Source organism: Dermacentor albipictus, chromosome 5, assembly GCF_038994185.2.
Source record: "Dermacentor albipictus isolate Rhodes 1998 colony chromosome 5, USDA_Dalb.pri_finalv2, whole genome shotgun sequence".
Taxonomy (NCBI): domain Eukaryota; kingdom Metazoa; phylum Arthropoda; class Arachnida; order Ixodida; family Ixodidae; genus Dermacentor; species Dermacentor albipictus.
The window spans coordinates 9,439,509-9,456,915 of record NC_091825.1 but is presented as its reverse complement, the minus strand read 5'-3'; the positions used below and the strand labels follow the sequence as shown (position 1 = coordinate 9,456,915).

At 44.7% G+C, this 17,407-nt stretch overlaps 1 protein-coding gene across 9 annotated transcripts in view; it reads right to left on the bottom strand.

Annotated features, from left to right (window-relative positions):
* Positions 1–17,407, bottom strand: part of tefu (Serine/threonine-protein kinase tefu) — a 1,084,056-nt gene that overhangs the window by 287,831 nt on the left and 778,818 nt on the right. For all 9 annotated transcript variants that reach the window (XM_070538252.1, XM_070538256.1, XM_070538258.1 and 6 more), the window contains one exon: positions 13,776–13,972. In XM_070538252.1, coding sequence (XP_070394353.1) covers positions 13,776–13,972 — 197 coding nt within the window. The remainder of the gene's footprint in view (positions 1–13,775; positions 13,973–17,407) is intronic.

Below are 17,407 nucleotides of genomic sequence, written 5' to 3'. Positions count from 1 at the left end.
AGGATAAATGTGTTTGTGATGCTTAGTAGCGTTCTCGGTCCGTTTGTGCATGTTGTGAGTGTGAGTACCTCCACAAATTTTGTAAAAAATAAATAAATATAAAATCAGGATGAGTGCCACACTGTTGGAATATCGTTGAGCTTTTCATGTAGCAGGTCAATTTACATTGCTTGCCTAAGTGCCACAGAACTGCTGCGCATCCTTATGTTGTGCGGTGTTACATACTAAAATTGCTACTATTGCAGGTTCTTGAAGGGACACTAAAGGTTACAATGAAGTCAAGTTAAATTGATAAAGCAATGCTCTAGAATGTCTAAGGCGTATTAAACTACTCATATTAAAAAGATCATTTCATTAGGTTATAAGATGCAAGAAAATGCTACTTGTCTACTTCTGTTCGATTCTAAGAAAAAATAACATTTTGATGTTACCCTTCAGTAGTATGGGTGGTCGAAAGGTTTCGTTTTCGTTCGACTGTGCGCGCTCGACTCTGCGCGCCGTGCGCACTTTCGAGTTTCAGTTGTTTCGTTGCATTGTGCTGCGCTGGTTCTACTGGCTCACAAAACTTGCGTTTGGAACAAGCAGCGAGAATGCCACGTCCATGTGATGTCGTGGGATGCGCGAATGGTCCGCGGAACTTGGCCAAAGGGCAGTTGCAGCGGCGAATACAATGTTACTTATCACTGCATGCCAACGAGTGAACCTCTCCGTTCGAAGTGGTTAAGTGCCGTACCTCTGCCACAGCGCATTGGCAAAGAGCCGAAAAATCGCATGGTGTGCTTGCTGCCCTTTCGTCCAGAGGATTATGAGTTCAACGCCTACTTACTGAAGTCGTGTGGAGTGCCTTTCAAACCAATGCTTTCCCGTAGCACTGTTCTATCGGTCTTGCCTGCATTCTCCGAAGCGCAAGAACAACTGCAGGTCGAAGATGGGGCGGTGAGTGCGGCATTTGGTTTTCACGAAGGAAAAGCTACAAATGTGCGAATATTTACAGCCATGACATACAGTTGCCGTCGTAGTAGTATGCAACGATGCCGCAGCAGGAGCCCTCAGCAGCATGTCACGTACATCAGTGCTTAAATTGCTAAAGTCGAGCCCAGCATCACGAGCCAATGTGTCGTTGTCAGGGTTGTCCATTGCAACGAGCGTCAAAGTTGCTGTCATAAAATAAAGAACCAGCTTATCGTCGCACGCTTTCCCTTCCGCTAGCCACCATAGTCTGCTTTTGCGTTGCTGTCAGCTCTGTTTTGGCTCTGCTTCTGGCTGCGTGTTTGTGTCTTGCGCAGAACAGCCATAGTGACGTCTGCGGCGACATTTCACTCACCAACGGCGCAACGTCACTATGAGAACATGACGTCACCACTCCTCGATCGGAGGGCAGGCGATTTGAACTGCGCTCGAGGTATGCATACGCTTCAGAACGCATTTCCCCGTAAAATAAGACATTTCATCGCATGAAACAAGCGCTTCGAGGTTTCTGGGATAGTATTTCTACAGTGCACGTCGACTTAATATTAACCTTTAATGTCCCTTTAAAGTTTGTTCCCACAACTGGCCACAGGGTTTATGGGAACCACTTCGAGGGTGGAAAGAAGACCTATATGATCCAAACACCGACAATCTTTCCACTAAGGCAGCATAAAGTGAAGAATACAGTTGAAACCACATATAACAATATTCGGGTGCCACCAAATTCCATTGTTATAACTGATAATTTGTATAACCGGGGTTGCATGAGAAAATCGAAATTGGGGGATGGCAGAGCGGTTGTGAGACAACTATAATGGCGGCAAGCCCAGTGCCTCTCCCCACCACCTTCCTCCATCCGGCTGCTGATTGTGTTCACTAATTCAACTGCTTCCTGGGCGCTCCAATCGCGTGTGACAAGCCGCAGCTGTAGGTGTTAAAGAACGGCACTGCTATAACAACTGCAAAGAAAGGTCACGGTTGGCAAGCGATATGCGAGTACCGCCAAGGCATCACTTTGGTGGCCCCAAAAAGGGCCTTTTCAAGATTGCGAAAAGGCTGCCAGGCAGCCTGAGCAGAAGAAACGCTAAGGCGATATCGCCACAAGCATGTCGCCCCGTACTTTTCACTGGCTGCATGAGAAAAACCCTATGTCAGTCAGCCTTGCATGTTTTACGCGAAGCTTGCCAACATCCTTTGCCAAGGCATCCAGGTGCTCCACGTAGTGCAACGAAAGGTTCCGCGCAAAAATGAAGCCCCGGAGGGGCAGAATCATCTGCCGGGCTTCCTGTGAGGCCAACGTCGAGGCAGTCTGCCCTACGGCGTCATCGCTGCTGTCGCTACCTGATGCAAGCACGGTCATGACAATCGCCTCATCGGTTAGAAGTACTTAGTTTCCAAATCTACAACCGTGTGCTTTCTTTCCACTACCAATGTTGCCGATGGCCAGTGGGTGGATCAGCCATCTTCCGTTTCGGTGGTGCACAATTTTGACGGAAACAATGAAGACGAACACGAGCGATTAAGCTGTTTGCAGAAGTGCCCTGAATGAGGAGCCAGCGAGCAACATGCGAGCAGCGCAGTTGGCGCGGTCTATTTGTGTTTCGGAGGGTGGGGCAGCGTAGAGCTGCGGGCACAGCTGAGCTGTGCCGCGCAGCCCATTCGTGTTCGGAGGGGGGAAAGGGCAACGGGAGAGAGGCGCGCGGTGATGGCTAGAAAATGAGTGTGCGGCCTATCGTGCAGCGGTTTGAATTTTTCGGTTTCTTTTTTTCTTTTCAAGGATTTTGCATTTCACTACCTATCGGCTCGGACACCCAGCAGCCAAACTTCATCGTTATAACTGATAATGCAGCATCAGGGCATTGTAGTAATCAGGTTATTTCACCATGGAAAACATACAAAAAGTTGATGGTGCAGCAGCTTCTCATCTTTATAGCAGATATATTGTTAAAACTGGTATCGTTATAAGTTAATTCGACTGCAGACGCCCACTAAGTAACGTACAACAGTCTTCATGTGTACTAAGAGCATGCATTTGCATGATGTTTGCTTTGGATAGTGTCCAGAACAGGACTGGACGCACATTGAATGACATATATGTGAAACCTGCTTAAGGCATTTCTTGTAAGTTAGATGAGAATTCACAAACCATGTTTTTCGTCTGGTTTTACAAAATAAAGACACAAAACTACTACTCCTTTACTGCATGCCAAAATTGTTATCCCTTTTTCTGTTTGTCTAAGTGCAGCCTGCTGAGACCAACACGGCCTTGCAAGCTATCTCACTACTGTGGCACAAGAGAACCCCAGGCAGCGCTGTACCACAGTTATGGATTTTTAGAAGGAAATGAGCAAAGGGCCCTAGAAAAAAATTGCAGAACAGAAGATTGTGATTGATTCACTGCAAGACAATTTAGATAGTGGGAATGCATAAATTGTAGATCTATGGGAGCAGCTGGGGATGATTCAAAAGCAGCAAGTTCAAACAGCCAAGCTTTGTGAGTGGCTGCAACAAAAAAATAGGTGGCACAAGCTTGAGTTGTCAGCAGTGCGCAAAAAAGTGAAAGGCACAGGAATAAGAGTCAGGTTTCAATATCAGCCTCTTCCTGCTGCTTCCTTTTGCTGAAAGTTTGTGCAATAAGTCTAAAAAATAGTGTCGGTCATGCTGGCTTCAACACTGTGTCGAAGAGGCCAAAAACTGTAATAACGACACAGCAGAGCTTACCTTAAGACTTCCGCAATGCTTGACAGTGAGCTCATGGTTATTGAAACTGACACGAACAATTCCCAAAATATGTGGGGTGCACGGGTGGGTGTGCGGGTGAGCGAAACAAGCATGCAGGTAAATGAAACTCGAATGAGACACACAACCATGATAGTAAAAGGGTGGAAATTTCGGCGAGTTCTTGTGGTGGGCCAGGACAGTATGGACTCGACAGTAATCCATTCAAACTAAATGTTTTGTTCTACCGCAAATGTTAACACACTTATCAAATGTTCGCATAAGTAAAAATCCTCACCAAGAAAGCACAATCACAATACACCCACCGTAACAGGCTGTTCCTCCTGTTCGTGTTCAAATATCCTAATCGCAAGTAATGCAGCCTGGTCACAGGCATTTTGTTCATTAATCAAGCTCGCTAATTACTGAATCTGATACAAACAATGCATCCGTGACATATATGAGGCGCAAAGACGGGTAGACACGCAAAGCAAAATGAAGCATGCAGGGAAATAACGCTCGAATGAGAAGCATTAAATTCTCGGCTCTATCACAAGCGTTAACAGTGAGAACAAGCATATTAAATGTTCACGTAAAAAATAAATATCCTCTCTCAAGCGCATCATTGCACCATACCAACCATCGGTTTGTACCGTTTGCTTTCAGACATCTCCATCGAATGTAATAGTGCCTAGTCACTGGTATTTTCTTCAGTAAATAGTGGTTGTTCCTTTGTATACTTACATGAGTAGCAGTAGCCAAGGTCCCTTAGCTACACAGGATGATGTAAAACGATTCACAAAGTGATGTCGTGGAAAAACTTCTGCTCTGATGGCGGTTGTGCAGTGGCAGCTGTAATGCTCGGTTTGCGTCGTCTGCAAAGACTACAGCCAATATGGCGGCGGCGCGCTTCCGGAATGCGCGCGCATGCACAGATCACCTGGTGAAATCGGTCTATTCCTTGTCAGACTCGGCATGTTAACACAATGACTGAGGCAGTGACTGAAGCATCATTTAAGCCACTGCCTTGTGCGATCACTCACTTGTTTCGTGATGAATGGAGTTTGGCGAAACATCGAAACGCAACCACACCGATTACACTGCAATGCAAGCACGCCCTCTCTACCCTTCTGAACCTTGAAATTGTGTTCTTGTAGTCTGACATAAAGGCAGCAGCCAGTCTGTCCTACGTACTTCATACTACAAGAAAGGGGAATGCTATACATAACTTTCTTGGTGCATTCTACAAAACTGCCCTTATGTTTGCCTTTGCATTTATGCGGTACCGATTTTCAGGGACAGGTCCTGGCACATAACTGCAAAAGTCTGTGCAGTGCTGAAAAAACAACGGATACCCCTGTGTGTTGTCCTATCTTCTTGAGCCTGTGCATAACACGATGAAGGTAGGGGACAACTGCTACCTTCCTCTGTGCTGCTGTTTGAGTATCGCTGATATTGTTGCTGTCTCCTGTCTTTCTGTGCAATAAATTGAGGCAACAATCCACAAATGAAAAGCATTTTGCCACCTGTGTTCCAGATAGCCAGCCTTGGACATTCCCAACTAAGTGACTTAACAGAGGCACCATAAATGACCTGATGCACACTCCGCTTTTTTGTGTGAGAACACCTCCATTCCACTTGACTTATGTAGAAGACAAGTAGAGCTATGAAAATTCAAGCAAGCCCTGTACCATCACTTTGCAATCATTCTGAAAAGCCACGGCATCGAATTTGAAAACTGCATCTTCAACAGCTGATTAACGTTCATGGTGCGGTAAAGAGTAATACACGTCTCTGACATCGATAGACACAACTTTATGGAAGAGACGTGACTGTCTCCATAAAAATATCTAATGATCAGCGAGTAATTATATTTCCTGGAGAGGAGTCATCTACGTTCAGCAACTTCAGTTTACCAATTTCAATACATCTGGAATCATTACAAGTGGGGTCGAATGTAGTGCCAGAAGCCAATCGAATTGAATATCTAATACTTTTAGAATATTTTTCGAATAATGAACAGACATTCTCACAAGAACAGAGAAACCTTTTTACTTAAACACAAGATTAACGATCGTTATTCAGTTTCTGTGTCATGTTAACAGTGCCTCAGTACTACGAACTAATATTCTGAAATCTGGGGATTCTCAGACTTCCGTGCATCATTTACGGCAGCCGGAAGGGCACAAAATGCGGATGCCACTGCGCATGGGTTTGGGAAGCCTGAGATGGCGCCACAGGGAAGAAAACACTGCTAGGGGACATTTTATTATTTTTTTCCACTACGGAGGTGATAACACCTCAGGTTTTGTGAGTGCGTGCTCCACCCAGACAAGTGTCATCTAGCAACAGAGGCACGTCTCTTCCTTCTTTCCCCCTTCTTTTGTACTTCTTTCTGCGGCTGTACCAGCTATGTGCACAGAGAAATGTAACCTCCGTGCTCGCGGGACTGCCACATGGTCACACTTTCCGGACGGTGTCATTTACATGCGTTAACACTTCGGAATAGTTCGGGTGTCCACCTTAAGCGAGACAGTTGTGGCGTCTATGGCAAGGAATGTGAAAAACAGACAAACAAAAAGAAACATTACACTTTGTAGACAATACAGAGCTTCTTCTTTGTCACTGGTTTTATAGACATCCGTGTCTCTTTTGCATGTGCCACTCTATATATGGTGCTGTGATGATGTGTGGCAATGAAATCTATGGAAAATAGCAACAGTGTGGGCCAAGATCCAACAATGACGTTTTTGTTGATCGCTCATACAATGAGAACTGATAAACTGATGGGTTGATGGGCAAAATGATTAATTTTGGGACTTTCACCATAAGGACCTTTCAGTATAACGAACAATTTGCTACATCGAGATTTCATTGCAATGTAAAACAATGGCCACATCCTAGTATTCTTAAAATTAGCAAGTTTCAGTCATTACATAGTTCGTTAGGAAGCGTTGTTTATTAAAAGAACAAATGGAGCTTTAGGAGCAGACTAGTTTTTTCGCATGCACAGGGCTCTTCAGAAAGTGCGAGCGATTGCTGTGCAGCCTGTAAAGTATGGCTACTAAAGTGACATAGCATGCTCAACTATGCAATTTCTCATGTTTTATGTCTACACTAGGCCCGCGGGGGTGAAAATTTACCGTACTTTTGCTCGAAACTTATGTTTATTCGGGTGAAGTTGACGTTTTGAAGTATTCGAAAAGTGTTTGAAAAATATTCACATTTACGAATAGTGTCAATTCAATTCGAAGACCAAATCGAGTATTATTCGAATCGCCACTATTCTATTGGTTATTACAAATTTAGAAAATTCGCACACCTCAAGAAAGTGACAGCCCATTGTTTGTGTCCACTGCACGACGAAGGCTTCTCACAGCGATCTCCAATTACCTCACGCTGGCCGATTTCAACTTGCACCCACAGTGCTGGCTGGCAGTGCTGGCTGGCAGCTAACCTCGCGGATGTGCGGATGCTCTCGTACAAGGAAACTGCCATTTGCCAGCATCCAGTGCCAGGAAAACCGCCTGGTTGTGCCGCCTGGTTGTATGATTATGGCATAATCCAGTTTATCTCTAGTTGTTTGTTTTAACTTCGATGTCATTGTTTCCATGATCACTTGCGGGTTACACAGCGGTACCTGACAACATACCACGACCCTAATTTTGGATAGAATGGACTTCAGATATGTATAACAAACCTTTATTGGTGGATCATTATGTCAGTCGAAACGAGCGTCGACTGTACATATGTAGCTTGTTTGCATCTCACGCTACTGATGGTCATAATACAACTTGATTAAGCCTGCATCACTTGTGCATATTTTACTGATGTACCCAGGCCACATGTAATTCCTCCTTTCATCAGGAGTCTTTAGTGCAATAAAATAAAATGAAACAAATAGGTTCAAATGACACATTTGGTGGGTTTGGGAGAGCTGTGTGCGTAATGAGCAGCAGTATGGCCTGGTTGGATTGCAGCCATCAAGTGAATGTGTCAGTCCTGTGTGCAGTGGCGTAGCCAGAAATTTCGTTCAGGGGGGGCTCATGTTGCAGCTTGGCCTCCTCCTTAAGGGGAAGCTTTTGCTTTAGCTCGGATGCTCCTATCTAAATACATGTAGAAAGAGGATTCGTTTTTGTTGGCAACCACTGCACCAAATTTGACGAAGTTTGTTGCATTTAAAAAAAGAAGCTGAAATTCTAGGGACTGTTTGTTTTGAATTTTTTATTTAGGTTGTGAATTCTTTATTAAAATAAGTCAAAAATTGCCAATTTTCAGTAAACGATGCTATCAAGTTTAAAACATTGTAACTCAACAATGAAAAATGATATCACAATTCTGCGAATTGCATCTAATAGTACTTCTAAACTGGAAAAAATTGATATGTTACACATGAATCTCAAAAAATTTAGTATTAAGGAAATACAGCTTTTGCAGAACCCTTGCTCACAACGTAACCACTTCACGTAAGACATAAATTGACACACCAAATTTGTGCGCTTTGACTGTTATAGTAGATGGCATTTACAGAAGCGCGATATGTGTTCTAGATGCAGAGATATTAGTTTGTAAACACCGTGGTTCCATTTTTTTCGAACTTTCGAATTTTTCAAAATATTTTATTCAAAATTCAGGCCCTAAATCAAAATTCCGCTTTCAACAGACACTAGAATTCAAATTTCTCTCTCAAATGCAACAAATTTTATTAAAAGCGATCCAGAGGTTATTTCAGAAAAGCGTTTCTGCGTTTTACATGTATATGAATAGGCCACGTCGGAGTTGGGCCCGAGCTAAAGCTTCCTCATAAACAATTTGTCGAGGGATCAAATACACGAATAATAACCGCATTGCGATTGCCAAAAATGGTGCAACCAAATTGTTGAACGTAGGCACTGTCAAAACAAGTAAGATATGTATTTTTTTCATAAAAGAATATACCTGTATGTGCCTAAAATTGTGTCCAAAATAACTGATATCAATGCTTCCACGTTTTTGTCTATTTAATAACTAAAAAAAATATCACACGAACTTTAGAACTATCAGTTCGAAATCAGCTAAGCAGTGCATGCTGCTGATACGAAAAATGTAAAGCCCATGAAATGAACAAGTTGAGGACAAATATGTTAATGAAACTGACATTGAAGAACCTTGTTTACACTTTTCTACACATGCAACGGCCAGTGAAAAATCTCGCTGTCCGCGAGACGCTGTCATTTTGAGTATGAAATGACGCTGTCATTTGTTCCAATGTATTACGCAGGAGCAGCTGTCACCAGTCGTGTATCGTGAGTATCGCGAGGTTGCGTTTCACCAGAATCATAGTCGCAACAGAGAGCACATATAAAAAGCAGGAGTTCTGAAAATATATGAGGGTGAATCAAATGAAAGTGAGCCAATGCGAATATATGACAAATGGGGTACTTTATTTAAAAGTAGTCTCCATGAGCATTTAAACATTTGTCCCATTGAGTAACGAGTCATGCGATCCCCGTCTCACAAAACTCCTTGGGTTGCTGCTTTAAAATGTTTCCCACTGACTCTTTCACGTCATCGTGCGGCACGAATCTGGTTCCCTTGAGCTGTTTCTTCAGGTGCCCCAAAATGTGGAAGTCGTAAGGCGACAAGACTGAGGTGTATGGCAGATCTTTCAGCGTTTCCCACTTTGCCAGTTTTGTATTAACCACACCAGAGACACGGGGACAGGCACTGTCGTGGAACAAGATGACCCCATTCATCAATTTTCCATGTCGTTTGTTTTTGATTACGACACACAGCCGATCCGGCGTTTCACAATATCAGAAACAATTGATAGTCTCTCAAGATTCAGCAAATTCTATCAGTAATAGCCCCTCACGATCGAAAAAAAAGTCAACAATACCTTTCCGGCAGAAATGACGGCCTTAATTTGCTTTCTTGGGGGTGGTGAATTCGAATGTTTCCACTGTAAGCTTTGCCGTCGTGTTTCAGGCTCGTAGAAGTGGCACCATGGTTCGTCTCTGATCACAATTGGAGACAAGAAATCGTCACCCTCATTTTCATGCCGGATTGGATGAGACAAGGCAGCGCCGAACTTCTCATTCTTCTGGCAGTGGTTAAAAATCTTGGGCATCTATTGCACACACGAGAGCCGATAACCAAGATGTTCATAAACTATGGCGTGAACCGAACCGTAACTGATGTTCACACGCTCTGCCGGTTCACCAATCCTTATCCTCTGTTCTTGTCTCATCAGCTCATCAACCTTTGCAATTTTGTTGGGGGTGATTGCCCGGTGGCTCTGACCCGGTCTTAGACCGTCTCTGCAACTTTCACATCCTTTTTTGAACCGTTTGCTCCAACGCTTCACAGTGGCCAATGAAATGCAATGTTCAACGTACACAGTAGCCATACGGCGACTAATTTCTCTTTAGCAAACACCTTCAGCTGTCAAAAACTTCCAAACCACACTGCTCAACTTCTGGGGCGTGCATTATGTGATGCAATCATGTTAAACCTAGTGTATAAGAGCATTAAAGAACATTTATTTTCACACCTGCGTGTCACTTTTGTAAATGAGATATGCCTGTATGCTATGCGCATGCCTCGCATATAATGAACCGAACCATTATTGCACGGGGTGGATAGGCTCACTTACATTTGACTTGTCCTCGTACATTATAAATGCGAATATACAATGGAATATACAAATGCGGAGATACAGCTTGATAAAGGGCAAGAAATTGTCACTGGAAACAAAGTTCACAGCACGTATACACAAAACCTCACACAAAGATATTTAAATATACTTATAAGTCGCCAATAAATCTATGTAGCTAAGAAAAAGTCACTGTATATGATGCGCCAAACAAGGCAAATAAACATGTTGCTGAATCACAGATTCACAGAATCCTTGATCATGCGCCATTCCATCCACTCCCCCCGATGTATCGCGTGCGACGTAAGGCGGCGCGTTTCCTTCCTGCTTCTCTCCTTTGCGCACACTAGACTGAGCCACCACTGTTAACAGTCGCACATACAGCATGCGGCGCGCGGTCACGATGTTATTGCCCTTGGACTTTTACAGAACATGAGGGCGACGACAGGAATGCACCTGGAGTGTTCATATAACTGTTATGGCAATAATATAATAAGAGTGTCCGGCAACTGAAGTGTCCCGTGGCCCATTACTTTCCGCAAAAGAAGTAACAAAATCGAACTTTCACCATGCGACAATTCGCTGCGCCCTGTGGGGGTTCCACTCTGCGTGCGGCTAGGGCTGAAGGCGAGCTCCGGATCTAGCCCCACACAGTCGCTTTGAGTTACTCCCCAACCCGTACCGCGGGAATTGCGGCTACGTCGGGTTCGAACGAATAAGGCAACCAGTGGTGTCAACTGTAAGAACGCTTACTGCTAACGGCAATAAAGAACACTGGCAGAGGGACGTCCTCTCTGTAATAGTAATAAATAGGCTGGCCTCGTTGCCCGGGATGTCAGGCAACGTGGTCACTCACGGGTTGCGGCAGGTACTCCAGTCCGGCAGGTTAGGGGTCCGGCCTCAGAGGGAGAGCGTCTCTCCCGGTCGTGCTGTTTTGTACCTTCTTACATGGGCGAGGGGAATGTCCTCCTCGCCCGTCAGCTACCTGCCTGCGAGTCGGGGAGGAAGGGCGCGCGCACGTCGCGAGAGAGAATCGGGAGAGGGCATAGTGCGCCTCTCCCCTGTCTATGCCGGCTCTCGACCAGAGGGTGTTGTCTCGACGCGACGGCGCGGGGGAAGATGGGCGCATGCGCTCCCCACATCCGCAACATGCTGTTTATTTTCTTTTGTGGGGCGGGGGCACCGAAAAAAAAAAAACACAAAGGAAAGTACCTTCGCCACATTTGAATGCCTACTTTGGGCACCTAATGTGGCTACCGAAGGAGGAACGAACGTTTATTGTGAGAAACAGTGAGTGTACTTTCTCCGCTCTATAGATGGGCGGCTCTCTTAGTCGAGAAACCTGTTGGCACTGCCGCAGCCCGGGCCCGGTCCCCCAGACTTCACTGATCTTCCAGGCTCTGTGTTTTTAACATTGCCTCCCACGTTTCTTCGATCTCTTGTAGTGGTTCTGAGGCATCATGTTGACTGTTTTTCTCGCGCTGTGGGTACACCAACACCATGTGTTGGAGGGTGTCTGGTACATCACAATATCGGCATAGGTATTATAATTTAGTGGGGTGTACCCGGTGCATGATAATTTCATGGACATATCAAAGAAAACGTGAAACGCTTGGTCCACCGAAAACATTACGCATACCGCTCGGTATCCTGCACTGGCAAGACAAGACTTTCCGGAGAGGTTGCGCTCCAGCGAACACGGTGCAATCCGTCGAGTTCCCACAGTGATGGCGGCGAGCGACTACTGCTTCTTTTTCTCGTCTACTAGCCAGAAAGCGTTCGAAACTCTACCAGGTGAAAATCCACTCGGCCAGAGGAAACCGAACGTTCAACAAAGTGTGCCGTGCGGTGGTCGGGGCAACACGAGAAAAACGCATGCGCCCTGGTTGCCTCTGGCAGCCCGTGGGTAGGGTAGCGAGGAAAAAAAAAAAAAAAAAGAGAAGAATTGAGGAGGCTCAATGTGTCCTCGCGAATAAAAGTGAACGTAGAAAAAATAAATAAGAACATAGTTACCTTTGCTGGCTTTATTGTCTTCACATGGATGCTCTGGCGTAGGTAAAAAAAAAAAACTTCTTTTGTGACATGACGGCACAAATGAACCACCGCAACGCTTTGTCTCATCGGACCTCGCTGCGTGCTTCGGCAACTTGTCTGATAGGGTGTTGATTTGGCTTATCTCGTTGTATGTTCCGATGCACGACTTTAGAAAAGTCAATCACCTTTGCCGTCAAATGTTTATAACAACAATAAACCCCCAAAGTTCCGCAACTGAAAATCTAAAGCACAACTTTGGAAATGCCAATGCACCTTTCACATCAAAAATTTATCAGAACTTTATACCCATAAAGTTTCGGAATAGACATCCATGCGCTCCGTAGGTTCCGCGGACTCCGCGAGATGCCGCGGCGACCCGCTTAGCCATCCAAACGACCTTAAAACTTTGTGCTCAGATGGGGCTGCTGTTATGTGACTCCCGGTGCATGGGTGTTGCCATGAAATCCAGCCCGAGTTCACAATGTTCGCAGTGAAATGTTTTTTCGAGCATGAGAAAGATATTTTAGACAAAATCCAGAATGATTTTCAGCGCCGGGGGTTGCTTTGGTCAGCGGTGCATGGACAGCGCGAAAAAATTTCGGGGGGGGGGGGGGGGGGAGGGGCTGAAACCCCATAAGCCCCTCCCCTGGCTATGCCCCTGCCTGTGGCATCATATCGATTGCATAACAACGTAATAGCAATGGTGCCAAATGTGTGTATGCAATTTCCTGTGCCACATATCGGTCTAGCAAGCCACCAACAGGCCATCAAAATTTGTCAGAGACATTTGCTGGCTTGGCGGAGGCATCACACTTGCATTTCTTTCGTACAGTAATGACTGCAGTTTTCATTTTCACCAATATCAGCATGCATACTTATAAAAAAATATAACAAAAGTAATTTCGTATGGTATGTGACTTTGTTATAATGCGGTTCAACTATTATTCTTTCTCTTTTATTGAGATTTCGTTTATTTTCAATCGATCAATCAGTCTTTATTTTCATGATACAGAAAGAAGGACTGTGACTAAAGGCTGTTTGTGAGAACAGCTTGACTAGGTCACAGCCCCATAGAAAAATTTCGGAGTGGTAACAGCACTACCAAAAAATAAATAAAAAATTGAAACTTAACAGACAGCGTAGTACTATAGGGCACACACTAAGTAATGTAAATGTAAAGTTAATACAGAAAAGTTGAAGCAGTTTTTACAATCGTAATAAAGATAAATATGAAACAGTTTTTCTGCTACTTTTCAAGAAAACTTTCATTGTGAGTGAGACGCTCATCTTTATGCATGTTGAGTGTGCACGTACTAGCCAACTAAGTTCTTTTGCAAATGGCCCAACAGTTTCAGGCTCACAGGAACAACCTGGATGGAGAAGATGTGACGAAACACACAAATAACACAACAGCACTTACATGGATGTGCGCTTGCCAGAGGACTGGGTACAGTCCAGTATGTGTGACGACTGCTGCAGCAGCTCCTGCTTGGCCCTGAACTCAGGTGAATGCAGGTATTGCTCTATGCTCTGTAACTGTGAGTCGGCAAACTGCGCCAATCGCAGGTGGGCGGCCCACAAGGCATCTTCTGCACCCCCCGACAGAAGTTGCACGGCCTGCAAGATGATCAGGTGAGAGGGTCAAAGAATGGCATCGGAATCTGATGAAATAAAGGACACAGGCAGGCACACCATATTAGGAGTGCACATCCCTGGTGCAAGCATCACATTAAAACAACAGTTGTGCAACATTAAGTTCCACCAGGTGGTTCAGCATTCCTCAGACAGTGATTAATGCATGCGGAAAAAATCACAGATGTATTGGCACGATTGGCAATGCTGCTCAATGTGCCTAATTCATTTTCCTGTGACCAGAGACTCCCACTATAGTGTTGTAAACCTTAAAGAATCATGCTGAACGGATGACTGCTGCAGCCGGCGCCCTTGTTGAAACATTGGCTTCAACAATTCCTTGTTAGTGTTAATCACTGCTTCCATTCTATGACCTTCAGCTAAATGCTATGCAGTGGCTACTACCCCTGTTGAACAATTCAGGGCAGTTCAGGGCAGGTTATGTCTCATGTGACTGCACTGCTTGCACTAGAACTGTCTCTCATCTCTGGTAAGAATGCACTGGGAAACTTTGGGCCAGCCCTTCCTCCACTCTGCTACCCAGAGAATATGTCGTTTCTGCTTGCCCCCTTCCCAAATGAAAGAAATCACAGGACTGCCAGAAAAAAAAAAATAATAAAGAAGCCACACCTACTCACTGCCATCAGCTCGATCACATCTGGTTCTAAAAAGCAAACAATTATTTGAGATTGCTGGTAGAAAGAAAGGAGGAGAATTCTGCACCTGTGATGATTGACACCTGAACAACAGCCAGCAAAGGGAAAGCAGTAGCCATTATTAGCACAATTTGCTCAAGACATTTGCAAGATATATTATGAATGCATGCCGCTAGCTGACAGGATAGGTATAGCGTATTGTACCTACGGACCATTATGAATATGGTGAGACGTGCGAGCTCCCCATCTTTGTTTATGCATCCCCGTGGAGGTATTTTAGTGAGCACACACAACTCAAAAACAGATATCTGGCTCTTCATGTCCACTTCTCCAGAGTGCTTATCCATGCTTTCTAAAGGTGCAGTGTACCAGAATCTCTAATGGCTGTACAAAATATACAGTTGAATCTTGATAATTCAAACTCTGAGGGACCCAAAAATTTGTTCGAATTAAAGGAGCACTTGTTCTTGAAGTATTCGTGCATCATAGCACGATGCACAAACAGTACGAGTCGTGATATATCACAGCGCGCAAGCACACAGCATGCGAGGACCATGAAACTCCCTGTGCCGGCCAATGCTCACTTCCCCAATAACGGCAGAAAACGAAACTACTGGAAGCGGGCTAAGCCGATGCCAGGTCAGCGTGCAGATCATTAAAGATAAGGGAGTTGAGAGGCAGGACGAGGGGAGCGCATTCGTGAGGAGGGACGGGAGCGAAGCGGATTTGCTTTCCTACCAGCTTGATGGATGGCACTAATTACCTATGCCAACTAAGCCCCCTTACTGCCACCTAAGACTGCCATGGCATATTAGCTTGGGCCGGATTGGGCTTCTGCCACTGCTTCCCTCTGCATTCTCACGTGCTTTTTCCTTCATCTGCCGACAGATCGGGGCTTTGTTTATGTTCTTCGTCCTGCATTCTTAACGCACCATTTCTTATGAAGATGACGAGTCATTGCCTCCCATCTGTTGTGGCATCGCCGCGTGCAAAAGATAAGGAGAATTAGGTACTGGGTGTTGCCTTCACGTCCTTGATGTCAGGGTCAAGCTTGTTGTAGAGAATCAGATGTGGCACACTGTCTCCAACAACTTTTCCATTGGGACATCTCTGTTTAGACTCATCATTGTAAAAAAAAAAAAAAAAAAGCAGTTTTGCTTAATGGGCGAAGTATCGACTGCGATAGCAAATTAGTGTACAGCTACACGAAGCAAGAATAGTAGTTTTATCGTCCATCTAAACTTGGAAACATAGGCATAATAACTAAGTTAACAAGGATGATGTCATGCACGCACAAGAAAACATGAACACATCTCACTCGATGACCGCAAAAACTCACTGTCAAAACACTGGCATGAGAAAACACAGCAGCAGCAGCGAACGAGGTAACATTCGTGCTATCTATCACTTCAATGAACATAGTAGTTCTGCGGAAACCCGCAAAATGGAGAGAAGAAATTCATCATCATCAGCCTGGTTACGCCCACTGCAGGGCAAAGGCCTCTCCCATATTTCTCCAACAACCCCAGTCATGTACTAATTGTGGCCATGCCGTCCCTGCAAACTTCTTAATCTCATCCGCCCACCTAACTTTCTGCCACCCCCTGCTACGCTTCCCTTCCCTTGTAATCCAGTCCGTAACCCTTAATGACCATCAGTTATCTTCCCTCCTCATTACATGTACTGCCCATGCCCATTTCTTTTTCTTGATTTTAACTAAGATGTCAATAACTCGCATTTGTTCTCTCACCCAATCTGCTCTTTTCTTATCCCTCAAGGTTACACCTATCATTCTTCTTTCCATAGCTCGTTGCATCGTCCTCAATTTGAGTAGAACCCTTTTCGTAAGCCTCCAGGTTTCTGCCCCGTAGGTGAGTACTGGTAAGACACAGCTATTATACACTTTTCTCTTGAGGGATAATGGCAACCTGCTGTTCATGATCTGAGAATGCCTGCCAAACGCACCCCAGCCCATTCTTATTCTTCTGATTATTTCCGTCTCATGATCCGGGTCCGCAGTCACTACCTGCCCTAAGTAGATGTATTCCCTTACGACTTCCAGTGCCTCGCTGCCTATTGTAAATTGCTGTTCTCTTCCGAGACTGTTAAACATTACTTTAGTTTTCTGCAGATTAATTTTTAGACCCACTCTTCTGCTTTGCCTCTCCAGGTCAGTGAGCATGCAATGCAGTTGGTCCCCTGGGTTACTAAGCAAGGCAATATCATCAGCGAATCGCAAGTTACTAAGGTATCCTCCATTAACTTTTATCCCCATTTCTTCCCAATCCAGGTCTCCGAATACCTCCTGTAAACACGCTGTGAATAGCATTGGAGAGATCGTATCTCCCTGCCTGACGCCTTTCTTTATTGGGATTTTGTTGCTTTCTTTATGGAGGACTATGGTGGCTATGGAGCCGCTATAGATATCTTTCAGTATTTTAACATACGGCTCATCTACACCCCGATTCTGTAATGCCTTCATGACTGCTGAGGTTTCAACAGAATCAAATGCTTTCTCGTAATCAATGAAAGCTATATATAAGGGTTGGTTATATTCCGCACATTTGTCCATCACCTGATTGATAGTGTGATTATGATCTATTGTTGAGTAGCTTTTACGGAATCCTGCCTGGTCCTTTGCTTAACAGAAGTCTAAGGTGTTCCTGATTATATTTGCGATTACCTTAGTAAATAGTTTGTATGCAACGGACAGCAAGCTGATCAGTCTATAATTTTTCAAGTTTTTGGCGTCTCCTTTCTTATG